The sequence below is a fragment of the Marmota marmota genome, unplaced genomic scaffold (genome assembly GCF_001458135.2).
Source record: "Marmota marmota marmota unplaced genomic scaffold, marMar, whole genome shotgun sequence".
NCBI lineage: Eukaryota > Metazoa > Chordata > Mammalia > Rodentia > Sciuridae > Marmota > Marmota marmota.
This window is the reverse complement of record NW_026000153.1, coordinates 1,900,773-1,923,096: the sequence shown is the minus strand read 5'-3', so window position 1 is coordinate 1,923,096 and position 22,324 is coordinate 1,900,773. Positions and strand designations below refer to the sequence as shown.

Genomic DNA, 22,324 nt, shown 5'->3' with positions numbered 1-22,324 from the left:
AATTATGCTTTACTTGCCATGAACATAAACAGAAAGGGAGAAGACAAGACTATACAAAAGGGTTGACCCCAAGTGAGTTCTTCCTGCTCATAGCATAGTTTAATGCAATCACCCATGTGAAAGAACCAATTACTCGAATCCCTAAACCAATGGAACTGTACCATAGGTGGGTGAATTCTGAATTGATTAATAGCTACTCACAAATTCTCTTGCAATTTGCTCTTTTTTTCCACAAAATTAGTAGCCAGGAGGCAGAAGCTGTTCATGTGGGAAAAATAAGGGAAGGAATGGTAATACCTTCCTCCTGAATATTCAGATAATGGCCAGATCTAAGACTAAAAATAGAAAAGCAGTTGAAGAACATTTGAGAAGCATACTAACCTGCCACCAGTTTGGATCTTCTCTATTTACAATCTGAAGAATTTCTCCTTTGGAAAACTTCAATCCTGCTTCTTTGCAGGGTATCAGGTTATCATTGTATGGGTTATAATCAAAATGACACTTTACAAATACCTAAAACACACATAACAATGAAAAATACCATAAATGAGTTATTTGCCACTGGATTTTTGAATTCCCTTTCAAAGCTCTGAGATTTAATTGTAAGTGACATGTACTTCAAATAAGGAATTTGTCTCTCACAAGTAAAAATCAAGTTATTAGATATTAACATAATTTGGCATCAGAAAAAAACAGTAAACATTAGTACTATATTAAAATTGTATTTTAATTAATCTTAAATCAGCAAAGTTTGACAATTATTCCATTCCACATTTTCCTACATTCCCCCAATCTTTTTATTTGATTTTTCAACCAATGCTGCATAATTTTTAATGTTACTTTTCAATTAATATCCTGAAATAAAGTATGCAGTTGATTGAAGGCATATTTCAGATATATTAGGACTGACTTTGTAAAGGGATCCTGACACAAAAATTAAAATATAAAAGTTCGTGGTGAAGTTAGACCTGAAATACATTTGGTAATCTTAAAGAAAATTTTAAAAAATCTACTTTCATCCCTAGTAATTTTTTTTAATCAAACACATTTACACTGGCCAAAACTAATATGAAAAATAGTTTTCAAAAATTAACTTGCTCTGATTTATATGATCACTTATATTTAAATGATCAACACTAAATTAATTGTAAGACAAATACTGAAAAAGCCTTTTAACTATTTTCCAATTTAAATTCATTTACATATACATGTTTCTTTTAAATTTGCTTTATTAACAAAAGTATGTCAGTTATCTGGGATATTTTGCTTGTTCACTTTAATTTGAATTCTAATTAATTTAAGCATTTTCAACATTTGAAAGTTCAGACAACTGCTTTTTAAAAACAGACTTTTTTCACACATATTTACAGAAATTCAAATTTTATCTTCTAAAGAATAGCCTCAGTATTAATCAGCAGGTATACTTTAGTAAGCAGGAAAGCACACAATTAGTCAAAATAACAATATTATTTCTCTATTTTGTTTATTATACTTCCATAACTAAAACCAAATAAGAGATTCAAATAGTACAAGTGCATATATTATTAGTGTGGTAAAAATTAATATGATAGATGCATACTAAAATAATTTTAAAATAACTAAGTTTGGGGACATATGACAAAATTTAGTTATTTAAAATTAGATGATTTTGATAGAAAGCATTGAGAACATTTTCAACAACTTGAAAAAGCTAAAAACTAATGCTAAAAAATCAGTTAGCCAATTTTTTTTTGGCCTGATATACAATTTTACAAGTATCTAAAAAGCAAGCATACAAACATATTAAGATTGCTAAAATGTGTCAGCTGGATAACTTGACAATGGCATGCAGCTCTATGTTTTGAAAGTGGGGGAAAAAACCAAACAAGTAAGTTTAATCAAGGTAAATTTAGTTGACTGATAAGGAAGAAAAAGGGAATACCAGAGAATGCTCTGGAATGACTTCATACCTGACGCATGTGTGCTGGATGCCTCTCCATGTTGATGTAACTCTAAAAATATATTTTTAATTGCATAAATAAAGCCAGCTTTTAATTTATAATAAATCAATAAAGTATAAATAACTTCTGGGCCATTTTATTGTTTCACTTGGTAAAGAAACTACCTCTCTAATTAATTGCCCACAAATTATAAATGATAGAAGCAAGAAATTAGAGGTACTTAAGATGAGGCAGAGAAAAGGAAATGGTATACATAGTTATAAAATACCTGCATGTTCCTCATTTCTAATAAAAGGGGAGCTTGATGAAGAACCATGTCCTATTATCTAACCATGTTTGTCCTTCTTATGTGTGGGAACATATTTTGTAACCATAAAGTTACAAATTTAATCCAAATTTCAAATATGCATTCCCCTACTTTCCTTAAAATTATTCTGGAAATACAATTATTTGTGGAAAACAAATTACATTTCTCAAATATAAAAATTTCTAGAAGGAACAATTATGTTTTCATCTATCCAACTAATTTTGGATCATTCCCTTATGCTCAAATTCAGATTAAACCTAGTTTTACTTAGGTAAAATCTGCCTGAAAAATCAATTAATCCAGCTTTGATATAGATATTCTATAATAACTTTAAAATCACTGGAGAATTTACTATATTTAATGTAATTATTTATTAATTGAATCTTGAAGTGTTTCACTAGTAGGCTATGTATGAATGTTAACTGTTCTTTTTAAAAAAATATTTATTTATTTTTTAGTTGTAGTTGGACACGATACCTTTATTTTATTTTCCTATTTTTATGTGGTGCCGGGGATCAAACTCAGTGCCTCATGCATGCTAGGCAAGCGCTCTGCCCACTGACTGAGCCACAACCCCGGCCCCTAACTGTTCTTTATAAATAAGTTACTAAACACCATCAACTAAAGCATTTCAATTTCACATTCTTATTTTTTTACAAATAAGAACTGAATGAACAAAAATTATAAGAGTAAAATTACTTTCCTTTCACTTTTAAACACAGATGATCAACTTCAGAAAACAAATTGAAACTGCAACATTTTATTCCTATTTTACTAGTATAAATCCAAATGTTTGATATATTCTATAGATAGGAAAAACACCTATTAGTCCATATCCCTAATAGACTTGTGGAAGATGGTTCAACCCCTTGGGAGGACAATTTGGGAAAAACTATGAAAATTACAAATGCATAAACCTTCTGACCTAGTAATCTACTTCTGAGAATGGATTCAATAGTTCTATTAATCAGATACATGCAAAATGATTTATGTACAAGACTACTACTAAGTTATTCCAAACAGCAAAAGATTAGAAGCAACCTAACTATTTAACAATAGGGAATTGGTTAAACAACTGATGATAAGCCTATGTTACATAACACTATTGTAGCAGTTAAAAAAAAAAAAAGCATTTGTGAGTGAAAGAGGGTGGTGAGGGGAGGCAGTTTAGGTATGAAGAGGAAAGATCTAAGATGCATGCTTAAGTGAAAATAAAAGAGAGAGAAGATTCAAAATAGCATGCATATCATGAAAACCTTTCATGAAAAAGGAAGTGGAAGGGGAGTAAGAGTATATAATTTTTATTTACTTGCATATGAATAAAGAAACTACAGAAAGATAAAACTAACAGCACAGTTTCTTATCGGGATGATAGGTATTAGACTGATAGCAGAAAGGATTCACAGGGAGACAACTGATTACCTACTTAGATTTTTTTGATTTCTGAACCATGAGAAAGATTCACTTAATCAAAAATTTAAATTTTCTGAAACATCTAGCAAACTGGATAGAATATATGAAACAATGTTTCTCAAGACATCAGAGATCAGGCAAGAAAGACAGTGATCTCTACAAGATGTCATCAAACAAAATCATGAACTGCACATCTGCCCCAGTTAATTGCACAGGGAAAGGTCCCCAGATGCAACTCAGGCGAGAAGACTACTGCTGGAGTCTGGTGATCTCCAAGTTGAGGAGATGAGCTGGGAGATCAGGAAGATTGAGAAGGCAACAGAGTACTGAAAAGAGTATCAGTGAGGAAAGCTACAGAGAGGGAGGACTTAAGAATCACAGGGACTCCCTCCAGTTTTTAGCTGTCCCCTGTTTAGTGCATGCATATAAGGAAAGTACCCAGCTGCTCCTTCCTTACTGATGGGGCACTTGAAAATGTCAAATATCAGGAGGTCATATAAGGTCAAGAATAGTGTCCATTCTCACCAGGTTGGTGGGGAAAAAAGAATCTCATGATTCATGAGACACTAGGTAGAGTACTCAGAAGGGCAATGCCCTAGACGTCCCCTGCTCTGGTTGCATCTATCAAAGCTTAAGAAGCAAGATTTCAAAGGATCAGAGTACTTCCATGTAACTGAATCAAAGAACAAAACTTAAAAATATTCCTAATACAAAAATATCCACCACCCAACAAACTAAAATTCATGATGCCTGATAGCCAACTGAAAATGATCAGGAAAATATAACCTAGAAGGAGGAGAAAAGCCAATTAAGAGTAGCCCAGAAAAGATGAAAATAATAGAACCAATAGACGAGGCCAGTATGATCATTATTTTAATTTTACATTTTGTGTTCAGATGTTCAAGAGTGGGCATGTTAAGTGTACACATGATACACACACACACACACACACACACACAAACACACACATACAATTTGAACCTAAAGAAATAAAAACTAATTTTTCTATGATTAAAAAAAATCAGTTGTGATTAATAGCAAATGCAGAAGAAAAAAAAATAGTAAACCAAAGATACAGCAATAGAAACTATCCAATATGGAAAATATGGAGGAAAAAAGACCCGATGAATAGCACATTAGTGAATTATGAGAGAACTTCAAGGAGCCTGCTATGTAAATGGAAAGAAAAAGGAGAAATAGAAGGGTCAAAAAATATCTGAAGAAACTAGAAAAAAATTTTCTGAGCTTGAAAGAAAGTTTTTCCTTTCAACAAACAGAACTAGAAAAAAATGAATATTTATACGTAAAAAGTAAAAGAAAAAATACCAACTTTGATCTTTTCCTCACACTATATATAAAAATAAACTCCTAGTAGGTCAGTTATAGACCTAGATTTAAAGCAAAGAACTATAAAACTTCTTGAATAAAGGAAAAAAATCTTTGACCTTGGGTTATATAATGATTTCTTACAAAACAACAAAAGCATGACTTACAAAAGAAAATGTGATAAGTTGAACTTTACCCAAATTAAGAACTTCTACTCTTTGAATGATTGACACTGTTAAGAGAATGAAAAGTCAAGCCAGATACTGGAAGAAAATCTCTGCAAATCAGGATGTTCTTTTCTGAAGATTTTCTCAGTATATGCATGTGGACTACTTGGTTAAACACACACACACACACACACACACACACACACACATTTTGAGACAAGCAAGGAGACTATATATAAATATAGCTTAAAAAAGATTTGAGGGGCAAATCCATCTGGGGGCCACAAATTTAAGTTTCAGTTGTTGTAGTAAAATTTTATTAAAAAAATATTAGCTTAGGCTATTCAAAATTATGCTAATCAAAATTCTCAAATTTCTGTCACATTTGAGTCATTGGCCCATATGAGGGTTAATAATATAATGAACAACAACATGGATTTGCCAACCAAAACACAGTCTAAGCCTGTGTGGTCCTCCTGTCCTTATTCCATTCTGTCTCTTCCATCATCCTGGCTTCCCCAACCAAGGTGACTCTTGCCCTGGACCTTTATTCACAAACTCCTTTCTTTACCTTTTGTATATAGATTTAATTGCATCTATATATATTGTTTGAAAGTATGCTTTTAGTTATTTTGAATTAAAAATACTATACTATATGCATGTAATGATTTTGGATTTACATGCTTGTTAACCTGTTTCCAGTCGTACATATTAAGAACTACTCTAGGAAATTACTGCATCTTGTTACACACGAACTTTCAACTGATTTTGCCCATTGAACAGTATAAGATGGAATTTCACACTGTGATTTCTAATATAACTGCAAATATTTACTGACCAAGTGTATTTTACTTGATTTAAATATAGAGAATGAAATGGGAAGACAATTTCAAATATTATCCCTATGAATAAACCAATTTCCCTCCATTCCTTGAGTGCTTTCTTCTTTTCTTACTGAATGATGTCTTTGTCATATTCCAAAGGGGTGGGGGGGACACACACAGGTCTTTTTCCGAGCTCTCTATTCCACTGATCATACTATTTATTCCTATGCCAATACAATATCTTAATTTCTATACAATAAGCCCCTATTCCTGCCCCCTCCCTTTTTGGCCTCAAAAATGTCTTAGCTATTTATCTTCTCAAAGGCCATGAAAAATCTTGCTGGAATTCTGATTGAAATTTCATTTAATCTATAAGTCAATTTGAGGAAAACTGACATTTTCACAATATTGTCTTCCTATCCATGAATATCATGATCTCTCTATAAGAACTCTTCACATTTTTTTTTTTTTTTGGTGTAGAGGTCTTGACTTTTTTCGTTAGATTTATTCTTAACACAAATGTGACATTCTGTGCCTCTATTGTAAATGATCTAGTTATGTTTTTAGATGTCTGCTATGACATAATCAAGTGATTGTTGCATATTAATTTATTTTTCTATTACTTTGATAAATTATTAAACTATTACTTCTAAATGTATAATTTTGGGGGAGGTTTTCATGCAAAAAATCAATTTTTTGTCATACTTCTAAAATCTTTTGTTTTTACAATTTATTTTTGCCATACTATGCTTGTGAAATTTTCAGGAAAATATTAACTGAAAGTGGTGCTAATAAACACCCTTCTTTACTTCCATTTTTTTCAAAACTGGGCAAAGACTTTATTCACCTTTGTTTTATACTTCAGTTTCTCAGTTCTTTGACTTAATTAACAGCAAACAAATAATTGAGTATAAGGAATAATTAAAAAGTAAAAATGTCCAAGAGCCTTGGAATTTAAAATATTACAGATCTATATGTTGTTATATCCCAAATGAAAACTTTAAAAGCAGTCAAAAATCCTTAACATTTCATTATTATTTCTTTAAGAAGTTACATCAATTCAGTTTGCTTCATTGTTGAAATCCTCATCAAAATTCTGAACAAGATCACCCTTCTTCTCTGTAGCAAGTTGTGCTTTTCCATCCAGTTTCTGCCAGGGTCCGTAAGCTTGTCAGTGCCAAGCTGATTTAGGATCCTGGGTGACATTTCTGTCAGCTGCTTTGTCTCAAATGGCTGGAATTGGTCAAAGTGTTTGTTGCCAGCTATATCTCAATGCTGAGCTTATTAAATGGATCAATTCCCTAGTTTGCAAACATATACTGTTCATTCCTAATTTAAGGAAAACTGAAGCTATCATCTGTTATAACAGATATTGATGGTTTTATCATTTGAGGGCAGTTCCTTTCTACCAATACACAGTTGTGTTTCATATTAACAAGTTTCTCTTGGTTTATGATGGGCTCATTTATTATGCTGGAAATGGGGCTCCATGGGAAGTTGGAGTTGGCACATAAAGAGATCTCAGGCAGACCAACAGAGAGTCCAGTTTCTCTCTTTAAAAGAAAGCTTCTAATATTCAACTATTCATAAGAATATTTGTTCCAGTTTTTCTTTTTTTAAAATAAAAGGAGGTTTCCTCTTGTTTTAAATTTACTAATATTTAAAAATAATGAATCAAGCTGGGCACAGTGGCACACACCTATAATCCCAGTGGCTCAGGAGGCTGAGACAGGAGGATCCCAAGTTCAAAGCCAGCCTCAGCAACTCTGAGACACTAAGCAACTCAGTGAGACCCTGTGTCTAATAAAATACAAAATTGGGCTGGGGATGTGGCTCAGTGGTTGAGTACCACTGAGTTCAATCCCTGGTACCACACTCCCTCCCCTCAAAAAATGAAACAAATAGATCACAATAAAATAATATTGAGTGGGCTGGGGATGTGACTCAAGTGGTAGCGTGCCCACCTAGCATGAGTGAGGCACTGGGTTCGATTCTCAGCACCACATAAAAATAAGAAAATAAAAGATATTGTGTCCACCTGAAACTAAAAAATAAAAAAACTCATTAAAAAAAATAATACTGAATGATTTCAACACACCTCTTTCACCATTAGGTAGGTCATCCAAACTATGTAAAAACTTTTCTGAACTAAAAAATACTCTTAATTAAATGGAGCTAACAGACAACTATAGAATATTTAAATCATCAACAAATACATTCAGTTTCTTCTCAGTGGCACATGGAACTTTCTCTACAATATATCATATTTTAAGGCACAAAGAATGTTAGCAAATACAAAAAAAGAAAATTCCTTGTATCATGTCAGTTCATAAAGAAATGAAATTAGAAATCAACAAGATAAAAAACAGAAACCATTTTAATGATGAATAGATCTCAGAAGCAATCAAGGGATAAATTTTTTAAAATCTTAGATACAAACGAGAATAGACAAATAATACATCAAAATCCCTCAGATAGGGGCTGGGGTTGTGGCTCAGTGGTGGTATGCTTGCCTAGCATGCGTGAGGGACTGGGTTTGATTCTCAGTACCACATACACATAAATAAAATAAAGATTCATCAACAACTAAAAAATATTTTTAAAAAAATCCCTCAGACAGTATGAGGGCAGTTCTAAGAGGAAAGTTTACAGCACTGTGCTCTTACATTAAAAAAAAAAAAAAGGAATATCCTAAGTAAATAATCTAATATTACACTTTAAGGTCCTAGAAAAAGAAGAACAAAACCTTAGCTCAACTAACCCAAAGAAAAAAGCCCCAAATAAGCAAAATTAGAGATGAAAAAGGAGATATTGCCAGATAGTTATGAAATCCAGAGAATCATTAGAAACTATTTTGAAAATTTATACACCAATAAACAGGGAAACCTAGAAGATACTAACATATTTCTAGACATGTATGATCTACCCAAATTGAACCACAAAGGTACAGAAAACGTAAACAAACTAACATCAAGCAACGAAACTTAAACAGCAATTAAAAGCTTCCCAACAAAGAAAAGCCCAGGACCAGATAGCTTCTTAGCTGAGTTCTACCAGACCTTTAAAGAAGAACTAACACCAGTCTGTCTCAGATTACTCCATGAAATTGAAAAGGAGTGAACATTTCCAAATACATTCTATAAAGCCAGTATCACCCTGATACCAAAACCAAAGACACATCAAGGAAAGAAAATTTCAGAATAACATACTTGATGAACATAGATACAAAAATACTTAATAAAATTCTAGTAAACCATATCAAAAAACACATTAAGAAGACTGTACACCATGATCACAAACTTTTCATTTCAGGGATGCAAAGTTGGTTCAACATACGCAAATCAATAAATGTGACTTATCACATAACTAGAGTTAAGGAGAATAATGATCACATAATCATCTCAACAGATGCAGAAAAAGCATTCAACAAAATCCAGCACCCATTCATGTTAAAAACACTGGAGAAACTAGAGATAGGAGGAACTTAACCTCAACATTATAAAGGCTAGATATGACAAACCCCAAACCAACATCATAATGAATGAAGAAAAACTGAAAGCATTTCCTCTAAAAACCACTCTCATCTGCTCAATATAGTTCTTTAAACTCTAGTTAGTTAGAACTATCAGACAAAAGAAGGCAATTAAAGGAATACAAATTACCTGTTTGCTGATGACATGATTCTATATTTGGAAGACCCAAAAAAACTTCACCAAAGATTTCCAGAGCTGATAAACAAATTCAGCAAAGTAGCAGGATATAAGATCAACATACACAAATCAATCACTTTCCTATAATCCAATAATGAATCTGCTAAGAAAGAAATCAGGAAAACTATGACATTCACAATAACCTCAAACAAAACAAAACAAAACTTGATAATAAATCCAACCAATGAGGTGAAAGATCTCTACAATGAAAACTATAGAACACCGATGAAAGAAATCAAAGATCTTAGAAGCAGGATGTTCTTGAATAGGCAGAATTAATATTGTCAAAATGGTCACACAACCAAAAGCAATATATGGATTCAATGCAATCCTCATCAAAATACTGGGGTTGGGGTTGTAGCTCAGTGGTAGAGTGCTTGCCTTGCAGGTGTGAGATCCTGGGTTCAATCCTCAGCACCACATAAAAATAAATAAATAAAAATAAAGACATTGTGTCCATCTACAACTTAAAAAAATACCAATGACATTTTTCACAAAACTAGAAAAATTAGTCCTAAAATTCATTTTGAAGATCCAGAATAGCAAAAGCAATCCTGAACAAGAAGAGTGATGCTGGAGGCATCACAATACCAGATCTCAAATTATATTACAGAGCTACAGCAACAAACCCGTATGGTATTGGCACAAAAACATTTGACACGAAGACTATTGGAATCAAATAGAAAACATGAGACAAATCCACGCAGACACAGTCTATAGTATTTGACAAGTTGCCAAAAATGTATGCTGGGAAAAATATAGCCTTTCTAACAAACAGTGCTAGGAAAATTGAATATCCATATGTATATGATTGAAAACAAATCCTTCTTTCTCAACCTGCACCAAAGTGGACTCAATGTGGATCAAGACCTAGAAATTTTGCAACTGCTAGAAAAAAGAAAAGAAAATATACAGGCATAATACTCCATCATATAGGTGCAGGCACTGACTTCCCTAACAAGACTACTAAAGTATAAGAAATAAAACCAAGCATCTATAAATGGGATGGAATCAAATTAAAAAGCTTCTGCACAGCAAAGGAAACAATTAAGAGTGTGAAGAGAGAGCCTGCAGAATGAAAGATTTTTGCCAGCTGCTCCTTTGACAGGAATTAATATCCATAATACTTAAAGAACTCAAAAAATTTAACTCCAAAATACCAACCCAATAGATAAATGAACAAAAGAACTAAACAGACACTTCTCAAAAGAAGAAATACAAATGACTAAAAAATATATGAAAAAATGTTCAACATTCCTAGCAACATTCCAATCAAAAGTACATCGAGATTTTATATCACTCCAGTCAAATTGAAAACTATCAAGAATACAAGCAACAACAAATGTTGGCGAGGATGCTGGGGGAAAAGGAACACTTATACATTATTGGTGGGACTGAAAATTAGTACAACACTCTGGAAAGCAGTAAAGATATTCCTCAAAAAAAAAAATAGGAATGTAACCACCATATGACTCAGCTTTGCCACTCCTTGGCATTTAGCCAAAAGAACTAAAATCAGCATACTAGAGTGATATAGTCATATCAATGTTATAGCAGTGCAACTGACAACAGTCAAGTTATGAGATCAACCCAAGTGCCCATCAAAAAAAGAATAAAGAAAATATGGTATATATGCATGATTTATTCAGCTATAAAGAAGAATGACTTATGGCATTTGCTGGTAAATGGCTAGAATTGGAAAACACCATGTTAAGAGAAATAAGCCACATACAGAAAGAAAAGGGTTGAATGTTTTCTTTTATATATAGAATCTAGACAAACCAAGGGGGGAAAAGTGGCTGGTAGGTGAATCCCTATGAAAATAGAAGGGAGATCAGAGAAGCAGAGGGTTGATAGGGAGGGAGGAAGGACAGAAAAAGAGACGAATGGTGGAATGAAATTAACCAAATTATGCTAAATACAAATATAAATATACAGCAGGGAATTTCACCTTTATGTATATCTATAAAGCACTAATTGAAAAAAATCTATAAATAAATAGAGGACCAGTAGAGTAGAGGAAGGGAAACACGGGAGGATGTAGGGAAATACGGGGAACTGAACTGGAACAAATTATATTCCATGCTTATATCATTATCTCAAAATGAAGCATAATATTATGTATAACTACAATTCACTAATAAAAATAAATAAAAAACTTTAAGAAAAAATAGGTGTTGAATTTTATCAAATACTCTATTGAGATTATTCTGTTTTAATTTGTTAATGTGTCTAGTTTCATATATATGGGTTTTCTAATATGAAACTATGCTAGCATACTCACAATATATCCAATGTAGACATGGTTATATTATGATCTCCTTTAAGCACAATTAAATTTTATTTGTCACTATTTTGTTGGGATTTTTTATATGTATATTCTTAAATGAAATTTAATGTAATTTCTTTCCCTATAATATTTTTGGTATTCAGGTCATGCTGATCTTAAACAATGAATAAAAGAGAATTCCTATCAGTTTGGTCCTAATGAAGAAACAGAATTATGAACAGCCTCTAGAAACCTAAACTACATGTAAGGTGAAGAACTTCAGACTGGCTACAATGTCCAGATTACCCTAGTCCTCATATTTAAAAATAGAGATCTTTATGTCTCATACAGATTTTGGACTATTAGCTAGTAATCCCAAATCATTCTGACAAAGATGATCTACTGGCGTGCTTTGAAAAATACCACCATGGCAGGGAGACCACCTGGCTTCCATCTACATTTACAGAAATCCAGAGGAAGAGCTGCAACTGACTCCATAGCATAGGAATCTGCACTTTCCCATGGGAACACATTCCAGATCTCTCAATGGATGCCTGAAATCTCTGATAGCACCAAACTCTATAATTCAATGCCTTTTCCATCCCAACTAAGCACTTCATAAGCAACATGGCCGTAATTTTTGTTGTTTGAGGTGAGAACACAAAGTTTGCACTAATCTTTCTTCACAATTTTGTAGCTTAAAGATTTGTTCTTGATGTATATCTTGGTGATCTCAGCATCAAATTATTTTCCTTTCTTTATTAAGTCAAAGTTTCACTTTTTCACTCAAAAGAATCACTTTATGGCTTTTGAATTGGCATATCTGAATTGCCAGCATTACTTTCCTTGTGCTTCGGGGTTGTTATTAAATAAAACGGGTTGCAGGAACACAAGCTTTGTGATACCACAACTGGTGTTCAGGTAATAGATTCAGCCACTAAGTGAATGGTGAGAGTTAGCGTACACAGCATAGGTGCACTAGACGAAGGAATTATTCATCCTCTGGTTGGAACAGAATAGGACAGTGCAATATTTCATCATACTAATCAGAATAGTGTGCAATCTAAAACTTATGAGTTCTTTATTTCAGCAATTTTCCAATTAACATTTTAAGACTTTGGTTGACTGCAGGTAACTGAATCTGCAGAAAACAAAACCAGAGACGGGAAATTTATTGAACTATATGATAAAGCTACTACACAGAGTTGAGGAGGCTAAATGCCCTTCCTTTCTCATAGTTTCTCTTAGCAGGATGCTCCTGGGTTGCCCAGGGCAGTCCTGACTTATGTCTATTATTCCAATGTAATGAGTAATAGCTCCCCTGTTCGTTTTTTCAAAAGCCCCCCTTTGGACATCTGTAGTCCTCCTTTGGGATCCTCCATGTTATAGTCTTTCCGTTTTTACGGTCAGATAGGCCTGAGTCTGCTTCACAAGCTTGTAGGACCTCTTCTCCCCCATTTTAATCCCCTCCCCCAGATCTAAAGGCTAAGTGAAAGCCAGAGTTTCAGAAGGCATAGGATAGGAAAATATACTTAAGTCAAGACTAAATATCTACACATTTCATTCTATTCAGTGTACACAATACAGAATCTATGCAAATCAAAACTACACTGAGATTCCATCTCACTCCAGCCAGAATGGCAACTATCAAGAATAAAAGCTACAACAAATGTTGGCAAGGATGTGGGGTAAAAGGTATACTCATACATTGCTGGTGGGACTGCAAATTGGTGAAACCACTATGGAAAGCAGTACAACCTGGTATGGAAACACCATTTGACCCAGTTATCCCATTCCTTGGTTTATACCCAAAGGACTTAAAATCAGCATACTACAGTGACACAGCCACATCAATGTTTATGGCAGCTCAATTCACAATAGTAAACTAAGGTGCCCTTCAACAGATGAATGGATAAAGAACCTGTAGTATATATACACAATGGAAACTTACTCAACCTTAAAGAAGGATGAAATTATGGCATTTTCAGGTAAATGGATGGAACTGGAGAACATCATGCTAAGCAAAATAAGCTAATCCCAAAGAACCAAAGGGCTGAATGTTTTCTCTGATATTTGGATGCTAATTCACAATAAAGGTGGGGGGTGCTAGGGAAGAACAGAGGTACTTTTTCTTAGAGCGGAGTGAAGGGAGGGGAGGGGTTTTGGGAGGAGTGAAGATAGTTGAATGAATCAGACATTATTACCCTAAGTGCATATATGATTACACAATCTTTATAACACCATGTACGACCAAAAGAATGAGAAGTTATACTCCATTTGTGTATGATGTGTCAAAGTACATTCTACTGTCATGTATAACTAATTAGAACAAATAAAAAAAATTTTAAAAAAGATACAGAATCTACATAGAAACTTAATATCACAAAAATTTATTTTGCCTGTAAAGTCCATTGTGGCCATGGTGAACTGTAGGAATTCTGAAGCTAAGACCATTGGGGGAAGGGGGTTTGAAGGGATCTTCCTATCACAATGCATATAAAATAATAAAAAATAGCAAAACTTAGATTTTACTCTTCTAATCTATGGAGGTGCAAGACAGGTCTCATGTTGTCACAAATGGAAATACACCAGTTGAGGAACAAAGGCAGCCTGAAAAGTACAGTAACATGAGATGTCTAAGTACTAATGCATTTTATTTTTACAATTCCTTTTTTTTTTTTTAACTAAGCTCTCCACTTTCATTTCAATCAAAGTTCATTATAAACCTATTATTTTCAGAAGCTCCATTTATTTGGTAGAACTCAAAACTAAATAGTCCATCCTGTTTTCCAGAGAACAGTTTAAAATAGGCATTCAACAAATATTATTTTGAAGAATTATATGGAAAATAAAAACAAGAAGGAAGATACCTTGGCAGTATTTTATGCAAGAAAATGTAAAATTTCATTCCTACATCAAATAATAAATTTTTGGAATAAAATTGAACATTAGAGGTATCAATCTAAAAAATGATGAATATTTCCTATTTCTGTTTTCTAAGTTTGAAAATCCTCTTTTCCATTCCAATACTACTATAATTTTCAACTATTTTTGTGCAATTCCTTTCTTTTTCTTTCTTTATAATTTCATCATACATTTTTATCATCTCCATCAATAACTACAGTAGCCACTTGTTAACCTAGTTGGTCTTGATTGTTAAAATATTCCCTTATTCAAATATCTATTTTACCTAAAATACAGATCAAATGTCTGCAAACCAAGTGTCCAAGATCTTCTGTATCCATCCTCCTTTTTGGCTTCATTCTTTATTGAGCCTATCACATGAACACTAATCTGGAAGTGATATACACAACGTCCTCTCAAAGGCCTTAATACAAAGCCTGGAATACATGTCAAAAATGTTTGTACATTAATATTTAAATGGATTTATGGTTTTTCTGATACCTAGATGTAAGGACAGAGGTTCACAGTGTTCACAAAAAATGTACTTTCTATTTCCTTTATAATAGCAAGATAGTGTTTTTAAAAAATTCATTAATTCACCCATGACAAAATAAGTCAATTCAGAACAATTAAAGCAGTTCTTTCCTTTTGCAAAAATGGTAGCAACTGGTGGGTTATATCTAACGGGGTTATTAGGTATTCTTAACATTACCAAAACTTTTATTACTAACCTGTTGAGGAGTAATGGTATCTCTATAACTTGGTAAAATTTTTAGGGTGACACTTCCACTAATATTTTTCAGTAATTCCTGTAATTCCTTTGGGTTGTTTCCAACCTCATGGCCATTGACTTCTTTGATGATATCTCCCACATGAAGCAGACCTTGTCGATCTATCATTCCTCCATGAAGGATTCGGGCAATTACCAGATCATTATTTTCAACCCTGAACGTTACACCCTAGAAGAAACAAGAAATAGAATAACTATTTATTTTATTTTATTAATAAGAAATAGGTAAATATTCATGAATATAAGAAATAATTCCAAAGCTATATAAGTTGTTCTTACTTTTCCCATGATCAATCCTGTCTTAATATTTTAATCCCATTCAGCTAGATGCAATTGTAAGAATATACAGCACCCATCAAAAAGAACTTTCTTGGTAAGGTTAACCCTAAAAATGAAACAAATACTAGTATCTAGGCTGTATTCCACAGGATAAAAGGAAGGTCAAGGAAATATGAAAGGGTATTTGTGCATTCTCATTCTTGGCTTTTCCTTTTCTTCATTCCACTATTCTTAGGATCCACAAGAGCAGAAACAGTGAACTTCACTACTTACAGGTATTTGAAAAATGGCTTCAATTTTTAATAACCAACCTTATGCCATGTTTTAATACTATCATTAGTAAGCAACCTGAGTTCATTATTTTTTTAAAGGCAGAAAGAATTGAAGTAGTTCTCTTTTGAATTCTTTGATACCTACTGGCATACTTCTAACATCTAATTCTAAGTTAAACTTTTCTTTTTAGTTTTATATGCTCGATCAATTTGAGAGACTGTCAGCTGTGTGTTTATATGTGGGTAAAAAAGACTAATAAAAAGTTTTCAGATTATGTTAAGAAAAAGAAAAAAAAAACAGATAAAAGTAGTGACTGAGTCACAATTTATTTACATTTCAGATTTAAGAAGGCACTGATTTATCTACTTACCAATGGCTCTCCAGCTCTTTTGTGAATTCCAAGAATACGAATGGCATCTACTGGTAATAACTGATTATTGAGAGAAGAATTATTCATTTCTGGGCTTGACGGAGGTGAATCATAACACTTTGATGCCACAATATCATGGGCTTCCAAGAGCGACTGTAAGAAGAGAACACAGCCTGTGGTTATTAGCTACTGATGGAATAAGTTACTAAAAATAATTTGTTAGTTCATTATCCCAGTGGTGTACTAAAAATTTCCCAGGCGTACATTATTAAATTCCCAAACATGAATTGAATATATATAGAATATTTTTAAAGAAATATAAAAATAGCTTTAAATATATAAAGTAGAATTATATAAAATAGCTTTAAATATTTTCATCATCAAATAGTATTATATTCTTGTCTTAGTTTTAAAGAGATTGAAAGAATTCAGTCACATGTTTTTAAAATGACATGCTCACTGGAAACCAAACCTAGGTCATCAAAATAATTTAGTATTTATCATTAATTCTTATTTTATTAGGTATTATAAAAACCCAAATGACAAGGACCCTAATAATTACACTTATGTTGCTAAGTTAATAACTTGATATATTTTCTATACCTATGGAATGTATTAAAAAAGATGTGAATTAGAAAATAGATAAATATCTGCACCTTATATCAGAGAGAGAAAATTTTGCTACTAATAAAGGTTTAATCTATAAAAGACATTTTTGAGGGAAAAATGAGTTAGTAAAGATTCTCCATATACTGCATTTTAAAATTATATTCCCTCTCTGTGTTATTATCATGGATGATTTTGATCTAGCATTCTAGGAATTTCTTATATATTTATATATTTAAAATGTTTGTCAATCCTTATCCTAAAGGAGTAAGTTTTACTACAGTTGCACATATTCATCATAATGCTAAATTTAAAAAAAATTTTGAGTGAACAGACAACAAATTCAAACAAATCAAAATAGAAGAGGGGAACAAATAACACCAAGTTCACAAAAAAAAAACAATCTGAATATTGGCTTAATCAGTAATTTCTAGTCATTTCATGAAATCACTTGTAAGAAACTGGAGAAAAAAAATTCAAAAGGAACTCCCAAATGCATATGTTAAGAATTCTTCCTATAAATGCTGGAAGTTATTCAAAACTCTAGGCTGGGCTGCTTGGTTGTCCACCCTGTATTCTCAGGCAGTATTTTTCATTTCTGTTACTTGAACCACTTCTTACACACTCCTAATTCCCTATATTCTAGTTCAGAACTCTCATATGCTTCAGATTAATGTACTAAAAATCTGTCCACATGGCTAAAGTCATGACAATTTGAAAATCAAAGAGTAATTATACTTGAAACACTGAATAAGTACACAATGTTATTTAAAACACAAAAAAGACTAAAAAACTAAGTTGTTATCATATGAAACTAAGTTGTTATCATAAGAAAATGCTATTTTAAACAAGTCTTTGCTTTGAAAATAGGTAAAGAGAAGGATCTAGCATTTCTCTGCTTTTCCAGGAGGAAATCCATTATAGGGTAACAGCCCCTCTGATGAGAAGCTCTACATTTATCAAAGAACACAGCTAATAAAAATAGAACAAGAATTTGAAAAAAAAAAAAAGTCATATTGTAACCACTAATGAAAATATTGATCTAGGCAAGAATTATTAATTTATGTTCTCTAGAAGGTAAATGGTTGATAGGAACTAGCATTTATATAACGTCAGAATAATAACAGACTAGATTACTTCATGGGGAGATTTTGTAGAAAACAATAGACTGTCATCTTTACTCAGGAACCAAATCAACAATGTGGGGGGGGGGAGGCGGCAATCAGGTATTCTACTTCTTCTGACAGTCTAATTCATGTTGCAAATCACTTAAGATGAACTGTAGTTCTAAATCATGGATTTGAATCAGAAACCTTTTAGCTAGAACTTCTGGTAATAGGAAATAGAACTGATAACTGAATAACCCAGCAGGGCAGCAGCTAGACAAATCCTGGAAGTGCCACACTCTACATGACAGTGGCTTGGACTCTTCAGTAGGTCAACATCATAAGAGGGAAAGGGGTTGACAGACAGAAGTCACACACAGATTTAGGTTGGAAACTCATATGTACAATACCCTTCTCTCCACTAGGATTCTGACTGTCTCCAGGATAAAACCTAAATACCTTAGCATTCCTTATAAGGACACAATCAACTAGTCCCTGCATAAAATGTGTGCCTGATGTGTCTCTGCGGCTTTTGTACCAAAGATGCTGATTGATGTAGGAACCATCCCACTGTTATCTTCATATTTATTGTAGAGTCACATAAAGACGTTGACAAAAAGCAAAGGGGTGTTACTATTTGATTTTGCAATGGAAAACGTGAAATTTGCAATGGAATTTACAATGGAAAACGTGACATTCTTCCGTCTTAGTACTACCCCTTCTCCATGAAAAAGTAATGTCTGTCATAAAACATGTTACCATATATGACTGAATGTATTTCTGGGGTTTTCATTCTCTTCAATTCATTTATTTTCCTAACACTCCCCAATATCACACTATCCTGATTAATTCAGGTTTTTTAAAAGAAATCTTTTTGTCATTTGATGAAGGAGATTCTTCTTGGTGAAAATGATTAACTCATTTACTGACCAAACTTTAAACTGTACTTATTTCTCTGTGGAATAAATATGTTTGGTAATAGTTTCTACCCTTAGCTCTCCTTTGTTTCATATCATCAACTGTACCCCAGTCTTGAGAAGCAATACTAAAAAATGTTCATCATTGACCCCAAAGAGTAATGGGAAACAAAGTGGCAGTAAAGAAGAAAAAAATTACATTCTCATGGTGAGGAAAATTTTGCTAGCATGATACCTGATGTTAGAAAAGGGATGTTGTTTTCTTTAACTGCACAAAGGAAAATCCATGGTGATGTATTTCTGTAAATTTATACAGTATGTACAGTTATATCTGTGTATTTATGTATTTTCAGCATATCAGAATATTAAAATATCTAAATTGGAATTTATATACTTATAAAAAACAGCCTCAAGTAATTCTCCAAAGGAAAAAAAAATCACTTAAAACTGGAAATGAACTACTAAGGAACTTCAGGAACATTGGGGAGAAGAGCTGTAGGGAAAGGTTACCTGGAAGTGAGGCTCTTTGAGTATACCAACCAGTTCTGCCACATTTTCATCCACATTTATTAGGGGAGTGATATCTTCAAGAATTTCATTAACTAATTCCAAGTTATTATCACTGACAGCTTCTAGTTTTGAATCTTCAAGCCTCTCATGAGCCTGAGAAGACAACAGTTTATTAAGGTAATGGTACTTTTATTTCATTTGCTCCAGACCATAGTTTACTTCTTCATTTATTTATTTTTCATAGTTTTAAAAGATAATACTTGGAGGTTTGATTCACTGAAACCTATTTTAATATTTCTATCAGTAGAAATATTTGAATTTTAAAGTAAATATACCAGGCAGTATAATAAACGTTGGCCTCCATTCCTATCCTATAGGTCATAAAAAACTCATTTTTATGACTACCCCTGAAAAAACATGACTACTAAAAACCATGTTATGCTCCTACCCACTAACAGGATTTCCTTATGACATTCTAGTCAAGGCTCTAACTCTGAATGCTATTGTTTATTTCTTATTCAATGATTAAGCATACAAAAAGAATAAGAACGTAACCATCACATATGTTAACATTTCAAAAAATGATAAATATCATTCTGAAAATTCCAGAATCCTAAAGTTATTAATTTCCTATTTTGAAAATTCAGGCTGGGAATGTATCTCAGTAATGGAGTACCTGTCTTTAGCATGCACAAGACTCTGGGTTTGAGCCTCAGCAATGTCAAAAATAAATACATAGATTGATAGAAAGAAAGAAAACCAGTTCATTTAGAGAAAGAAAAAAGTCAATTTAGAGTAATTGGACTTTGAAAGACCTCATATTTAATTAGGAAAATGAACCTTCCTGTCTCTAATCTTAAGTTTTGTTTTTGTTAAAAAATATCACCATCTTATCCTCAGAAAATACACTCTGAACCATAATAGCATTATCCTTAGATAGCGGAAGTAAAGCAGTTTTAAATTCAAACTGAGAATGAACACAAAGCAGGCTGCACCTTTGCTGATAATAGTCTTTGCTTTTCTGACAAATAGGTGCTTTCTGATGTTGAAGATGGAAAAGCATAATTATTAAGATTTAATTTTTAAGTAAAATCATGTAAGATGACAAATCTTACATTTTCCCATTCATCTCTATAAGTGCTGAGGAAAAATCCAAATTTCAAATGGTGACCGCATTAACTAAACTTTATTAGTTTCCTGTAATACTTCACATATTATTATATCTGCCACCACACAAAATGGTTCCTTTAGAGTTTAAAAACAATATTCTAATTTTTAAAGATGAACTTTTTGTTTAAACTTTTTCCTAGGTAATTCACATGAGTGAAGTAAGTATAAGTTATTATTATTTTTTAAGAGACAGGTATCTTGTTATGTTGCTCAGGCTGCCACCAAAATCCAGGGCTGAAGCAACACTTTATCTCAGCTTCCTGAGTAGTTGAGATTACAAGTGTGTACCATTACATATGGTGAAATGATTTCTTAATTAGAAGAAGGGATTATATACTAAGCAACATTTTAAGAAAGACCTCAGGAAAGGAAATTTTAAAAATCATATGAAATAGACTGATAAAGAAAAAAAACTGTTATTAAACAAAAGGAAAAATGTCAAAAAGCCAAATGTAATTTAAATGGAGGAAAAAGTTTCTATTAGATTTAGATAAGAAAAAATTAAAGACTAGAAAATCCCACAATGAGGATGGATATAATTTGTAATTTTGTGAAAAGTATAATACACACCAGATAAGAAAAGGATGATGAAGATACCCAACACATATTACAGAATGATTATCACCACTGCAAGTAAATTAATCTACATAATTAGTTACTTCTTACAAAAAAGCTACAATTATAATATTCAGATATTATTATGGTATTATAAGAAGAAAGCTTAAAAATATTGGAGGAAAGAACTTTAATATGTACTGAGGTTTGTGTTTGTGTGCACCAAGTGCTACACCCCATGTACTCTGTATGTTTATGTGATGTATTTGTGTGTTCACAAAAGCAGGTAGTTATTCAAAACTTCACTCTATAAATGAAGACAATGATGCAAAAGTAGGTGACAGGATTTGCTTGAGTTCACATTCCTGGTAAATGGCAGATATAGGTATGTAATACTATATCTTACCTGTTGAAGCTTATTTGACGATTACTATACAGAGAGCCACTCGAACATTATTTTGTAGTAAATAATTCATTCCCATAGATGATGTATAATTCTTGCCCACTTAAATGTATAAGACATGTTCTCACAGGCTGCTAGTTTATTTGTTGCTTCTTAGCATGGTTCTTTAGCATAGGTGTGTTGTTACTTTTGTTCTAACTTATCTCTCTCTCTGAGTTATCTGATACTCCTATGGCTCAGATTACTACCTCGCCCCTCTGACTTTCACTCTTTTGCTCTAAGGAAGTGCAATAAAGAGCACTTGTTGATTTTTTTTTGTATTATAATTCTTAATACAGCTTTCTACCACAATTTAGGCATAATTTGGCGTGAACATACTTTATATGAGGCAAGCACTCTACCAACTGAGCTATATCCCCAGCCCAACATACTTTATATAGAGAGTTATGAAAAATTGTGCTGTGAATGGATAATTACGAATGTAA

The 22,324-nt window shown here is 32.7% G+C and overlaps 1 protein-coding gene across 9 annotated transcripts in view; it reads right to left on the bottom strand.

Moving 5' to 3' along the window:
• Positions 1 to 22,324, bottom strand: part of Pals2 (protein associated with LIN7 2, MAGUK p55 family member) — a 162,160-nt gene that overhangs the window by 27,320 nt on the left and 112,516 nt on the right. For 6 of the 9 annotated variants that reach the window (XM_015490133.2, XM_015490136.2, XM_015490135.2 and 3 more), the window contains exons 3-7: positions 19,712 to 19,864; positions 16,573 to 16,725; positions 15,592 to 15,819; positions 1,950 to 1,991; positions 382 to 513 (exon numbers count right to left, since the gene is read on the bottom strand). In XM_015490133.2, coding sequence (XP_015345619.1) covers positions 382 to 513; positions 1,950 to 1,991; positions 15,592 to 15,819; positions 16,573 to 16,725; positions 19,712 to 19,864 — 708 coding nt within the window. The remainder of the gene's footprint in view (positions 1 to 381; positions 514 to 1,949; positions 1,992 to 15,591; positions 15,820 to 16,572; positions 16,726 to 19,711; positions 19,865 to 22,324) is intronic. The other 3 variants (XM_048786345.1, XM_015490139.2, XM_048786346.1) reach the window with 2 other exon arrangements.